The 6,089-nt window shown below is 35.8% G+C and overlaps 1 protein-coding gene across 1 annotated transcript; it reads right to left on the reverse strand.

Moving 5' to 3' along the window:
* Positions 1–1,543: 1,543 nt before the first annotated feature.
* Positions 1,544–2,299, reverse strand: LOC127123850 (uncharacterized). Its single transcript, XM_051054029.1, has one exon. It carries the CDS (start codon positions 2,297–2,299, stop codon positions 1,544–1,546), a length of 756 nt encoding a protein of 251 aa, XP_050909986.1.
* Between the last annotated feature and the right edge of the window lie 3,790 nt (positions 2,300–6,089).

The raw sequence follows: 6,089 nt of genomic DNA on the forward strand, positions 1-6,089 counted from the left end.
GGAAATTATGGTATGTCCTAAAAAAATGTAACATCTACTGACGTCTAGAAACAATGTGATGAAGGAGAGTAATGTCGATATCCTTTTTGAACATGAGAGTAACCTAGGAAAACACATTTAATAGCACGAGTATACATCTTATCACGACACGTGGACAAATCATGAACAAAACATTTACACCCAAAGACACGAGGGGAAATAACTTATAAGAGAGTTATAGGGTGCAAAAGGGAACGAGGAACACATGCTCTCCTGCACAATTCATTTATAACACAAAAATTCCCACAAGCCTTTTGTGTACTGTTAGCCATATATTTGATATTTTTAGCAATTAATTTCCCCAAATTAATACCCCCCCCCCCCTCAAAAGAGCTAATAGATCTAAACATCGCTTCATAATGAATTTCGATTGATTAGATGTGGCCTCTAAAGTTTGAACAGAAAATGAGGCCCACGCCCTAGGAATTTGGTGGTTTTGAGACGTAGTGCTAACCCAAGCTCAATCACCCACGCTGCCTTTGGCCTACAAAAAAGATGTAATATTATCTGGGTCATTTCCTTGTTTATAGCCTTGTGACCTTGCCTATAGTTCATGAAAGCACACACTGAAGGAGGCTGCAAATTAAAAAGAGAGTTTATAGTAGAAGGACAATAGTCAATATACTTACCTCGCACATAGGAGGTATAGGAGTTCGCATCACCAAATGTCGCATTCGTGTAAAATTCTAAACCAATACTTTTATTTGTTTCGTGAATCAAATTATTAAATTTTACCCATTGCCTTTATTGCAAATGGTCTCCTATTCAAATCAAATGCTCTTTACCTCACAATGTGGTAATCCACTAGCTTGAGAATTTTTTTAACATGCGCCTCTGATTTGAGGTTTAGGAAGGCCGGAGCGCTAGGCGTTGAGGCAACCCTTGATGATGAGCCTCTTGACACGCGTCCTCTTTTGAAAGCCATGATACCTACATCAAAAACAATAACAATACACACAAAGAAAAAGAAGAAGAATTTTTTTGCCGACTTTAGCTCAGAGTAGAAAGCAAAGGAGTATAAGAGGATTGTTAAGGAAAAAGTGGTTTGGAAACCACTATTTATAGGCCAACTAGATGTTGCTCATCGCGCGCATTATACATGCATCACGCGTGCGATAATAATGGTTACCTCCAACGTATCTCTCCAATAGTCATATTTCACGCGTCATAACCTCATTGCGTACGCGATGCCAACAGAACTTGGAATCTCCCCAATGTCTCTATCGCGTGTGTAATGCCTTTATCGTGCATGCGATGGAGCCCTATCACGCGCATGATAGGCTGCATGATTATACCATAGGCTGAAGCTTTCCTATCTTTTTTCTTTTTCTCTTTTCTTCCTCTTTGATTTTTTTTTCTTTTACTTATTTTCTCTTCCAACAACTTAACACAAAAATTGAAAATTTTAAAAATTAAAATTCACTATGGCATAAACATGAATTCTTACCAATGGGTTATCTCCCATCAAATGCTTTTTTTACGTCATTAGCTTGATGATCTATGTCTAAGGCACGTCAGGCGCAAGAGATACCCTCACCCCGGTCACTTCACTTCTTCTTATTCCTTTGTTTAATTTCCTACCTTTTTCTTCCAGATGGTAGAAAGTATCCAAATTCTCCATATACGGTGTCCAATCATACACCTTGAAAACCACTTTCTCTTTATTGAACTTCAAGATAAGTTCACCCATTTTTATATCAATCTTTGCATTCCCAGTTGCCAAGAATGGTCGTCTGAGAATAACAGATCGTCCTGAATCTCGTTTTGTATCAAGCACTACAAAGTCTGTATGAAACACTAATTCGTCAACATGTTGTAACATGTCACATAACATATAAATTGGTTGAGTAAAAAATGAGTCAGTTAGAGTGAGAGTCATCGTACTTGGTGTGGTCTCACCCACTTTCAATTCTTTAACCATTTTCAGTGGCATAACATTTATGCTAGATACAAGATCACATAGAGCATGCAGAATATTCACTCCACTGATATTATAAGAAATAGTAAACTTACCTGGGTCTTTTAATTTTGGTGGCAAGGATTGAGTTATTACCACATCATCTTTTTCGGTCATGCTTACATGTTTCTTGACCATTTTTTCTTTCGTCCTCTTTAGTAATGCTTTTATAAATTTAGTAAACTTAGGCATTAGTTCAAAAATTTCATGGAACGAGATACTTACCTGGAGAGTATCTAGCATCTCCTTGAACTTTGCAAACATTCGTGCTTCATCATCTTGAGCCGATTTCGTTTTAATCATCGGCTACAGTGGTTTTATGTAATCCGGTAAAGGAGGATTTGGTTCAGTCAAGATTTACATCTTTATTCTTATCCAAGGAAAGTTTTTGTCAATGAGTTGATCAAAGGTGACTCCTATTTCCTCTTTGTCACCTTGATTTCCACTCTCCTATTTTTCAATCGCACCTTCCTTAACTATCTCATATTCACCCTTTCCAATAATCACCCCTAAACATGTATCCGTAGTCTTGCATGATTCATTCTTAGGATTATCTACAGTGTTACCTATGAATCCTCCACTTGAGCCTGGAAAAAAATCTATTTGTTTGGATAACTGACCAATATGTATCTCCAAATTCTTGATTAACGCATCATGGTTTCTACTCATAATTTAATGGTTCTTATTTACCTGATCAAAGTTACTTTGAGTTACTTTAATGAAATTCTACAAGGTCCCTTCCAACTATGACGACTTCCTTTGAAACGGAGTTTGTTGGCTTTATTGCATACCTTGGTTAGCATTTGAATTTTGATTATTGCTCCAACGGAAATTTGAGCTCTATTTCCAACTCGGATTATATGTGTTGGAATACAGGTTGTTCTTCTAAAAATTAGAAAATTGGACCTCCTCGTTTGTCCCTTTCAACGAGCACCTTCCATTCACATGTTCTCCTCCACATAAATCACACCTAAGTACTTGTATCTGACTTACATTAGCTTTACTTAAGCTGCTTTCAACTAGCTTTTTATTTAACAATTCAATCCGAGCTAAAAGAGCAGTATGGGCATCAATAACATACCTTTAGGCCTTCCCACAGTTTCAATCTTGACCGACCTTTCGCTTATTGAACAATACTCATTCATACACATCTTCTTAATAAGGTCTTTTACTTGTGGTTCGATCATTTGACAGATAGTACCTCCTGCGAAAACATCCAATAACATGCCAGTTTGACTCTTAAGACCTTTGATGAAATTTTTCATATGCTCCATATTATTCATATGGTGATTCAGGCATACGTGTAACAAAAGTTTGAATCTTTCCCAAGAGTCATAAAGTTACTCAGTTTACTGTTGCTCAAAATTCATAATTTCTACTTGGCGCTCGGTAAACTATGTAGTAGTGAAAAATCTTTATAGGAATTTATCCTCCAATTCCTTCCAAGTTCGGATTGTTCCATTTGGAAGGCAAAGTAACCAATCTTTCATACTTCTAATCAGTGAGAACCCAAACAACCTCAATTTAACTTGGTCTTCGATAACATCAGTTGGTTTGCACATTGAAGATGTTTCGTAGAAGCGTGCAAGATGCGCCCATGAGTCTCTAATAACGTTCTCGTCGAACGGATTTTCTCTTAAACCTAAAAGTACAGAATGTTTAATATCAAATTTAGTAGGGTCTACCAGTACAAACCCTCTTGAAACCCGTTCTTCACCGGTTCTTTTACAGCAATCTCCCATAGTTAGGGTTTATGCAGCTGCCATGGTGACTTCCTTTTCAGAGTCAGAAGAACTTGATAGTTGCTCTTCTACTGATGTTTCATCATCTAGAGTTGCTTCTCTGACTGCTTTTCTGCGAGCGCATGTGATTCTTTCAATCTCTGGATCTAATGGTATTAATGTTGATCTTGAACTGCGCATACATAAAAAGAAAATACCTCAGTAGCACTATGATAAACAAGAAAATAAAATAAAAATAAAAAAAACACTAAAATTAAAACGTTGCACAAACTTCGCCTTGTTGAAAAATCAACAGTCCCTGACAACAAGGGAAAAAACTTGATGACTTCTCAGCAAGTGTACTGATAATGTCGCAGTAATAAAAAGATTGAATCCACAGGGACTACCTTCAAGCAAGACAAAATATGTGCAATGTATAAAAACTAGTAAAGGTCTGGGGGTCGAGTTTTAGTGCGAAAAGTAAATAAGTGAGTAAACAGAATCACTTAAGTGATCAGGTTGTGTTTTAGAATCCCTTATTCCTCTATTATTGATGTTTGATGCCTTGTATGAATGATCTTATCACTATAATCCCACGACGAATTAACAAAACCGTTATAGTCGATCCCTCATGAAATAACTCATTAACCACAACTCAGAGCTTTCTATCCCTAGTCCTCCAGCGTAAGTAGGGTTAGGCAATGTATATAACGTTAATTCCCTATGCCACTACTCGGGGTCTCATATTCAACCATCGTAAGTACAACAATTGTCCTAGGTCTAACATATAGACTAATGCTCAGTATTCCCTATGTGCCCAAGATCAGATTAAAAGAGTATCTAACATAGAAAACATTAAGAACAATAAGAAATTGAATGATATTATAGATCATAAGGTTCATACAAAGTCAAATCAACATAGAACCAACAATATTGAAATAGGTTCATTATAGCACAACCTAACCTAGACGATCTTAGCTACTCATAATTCAAATGACAATATCATAATTGATAGATGAAAATAACATATGAATTCCCTTGAAGTAATGGCCTCCAATGGCTTCAAATGCTCTAAAAATCACCCTTTGTGCTCTCAAAATTGTGCTTTGCCTCTCCAAATCGTAACCCTTATGAAAGTGCACAAAATTCCCTTTTATTGGCTTTAGAATAGATCAGAATCCATCAAAAAAGCCCATAAAAAGTGGCCATCATGTTGCATCCTTTTTTGCTCCTTTTTCACTCAAATTTTCACGAAGTCCACAATCTTCACACTTAACTATTTTTTCCTCATTCTTTGTTATTTCTTCTTCATTTTAGCTCATCTTTGACTTATTTTGTTCTAATTCTTAGACTAAATTTATGCAATGACAGTCTGTCATAAACGCCTTACCCTGGCCAATACACGTATGAGTTAGTGTAAACATTTGTCATACACGTATAGGATGAGATCATACGCGTATGACACAACCCAGATCTGGAAATCCCAAATTTCACTTATTTAGCCTAAAAACAAGAATTTTCAAGGGTTGGACGACTTTTCAGTGCAAAGAACACGTTTTGAAGGCTGAAGAATTCTAGAATTCATAGTGGATCAAGGATTTCATGAACACTAAGTGATTGAAGACCTCTTTTCTTCTATTAATTTGTAATGTATACACTTTCTATTTTGTTTTGCTTTACTATTATGAGTAGCTAAATCCCCCAATGCTAAGGGGTTTCCCTGATTCGGATTTATGAAATAATTTTGGTTTGAACCTTGTAATGACATTGATTTGATAATATTTGATTTACTTGCAATATTTTCTTAATGCTTTCTCTCTTTGACAAATTGAGTTTGATTTACTGTTAATTATGAGTAATTCACAGTAGATACCACCTAGGACTAGGGGTACCATGTGAAAACCAGAATATTCTTGATTAAAATAATGCTTAATTTCATCTGTAATTCACTATGGACATAGGAGTTAAGTTGAATGATTAAAGGTTCACTCACTAAGAACTTAGGAGTAAACACCCTTAAGAATCGATAATTAGTGTTATTGAATTAGGTTGTTTCCATGCGAGATTACTTTGTTGATGAATCCAATCATACACCTTTCCTAGAATGTTCACTCATATTTTATTTTAAATTGCTCAACTGCTTTATTTACTTTCAATTGCAATTTATTTTCTAATTTTAAAACAACAATCCCAAACCCCTAAGTATTTTGTTTAACAAATTTAGAACCAGAACTATGTATCGTCAAGCCGTCATTGAGATTGATATTTGGGGAATTTCCCTTATTACTACATTGGAAGATTAATACACTTGCTAATTTATCAATCAAGTTTTTGGCGTTGTTGTTGGGGAATGCCAAAGATTATAGAGTTCA

Source organism: Lathyrus oleraceus, chromosome 2 (genome assembly GCF_024323335.1).
Source record: "Lathyrus oleraceus cultivar Zhongwan6 chromosome 2, CAAS_Psat_ZW6_1.0, whole genome shotgun sequence".
Lineage (NCBI taxonomy): Eukaryota > Viridiplantae > Streptophyta > Magnoliopsida > Fabales > Fabaceae > Lathyrus > Lathyrus oleraceus.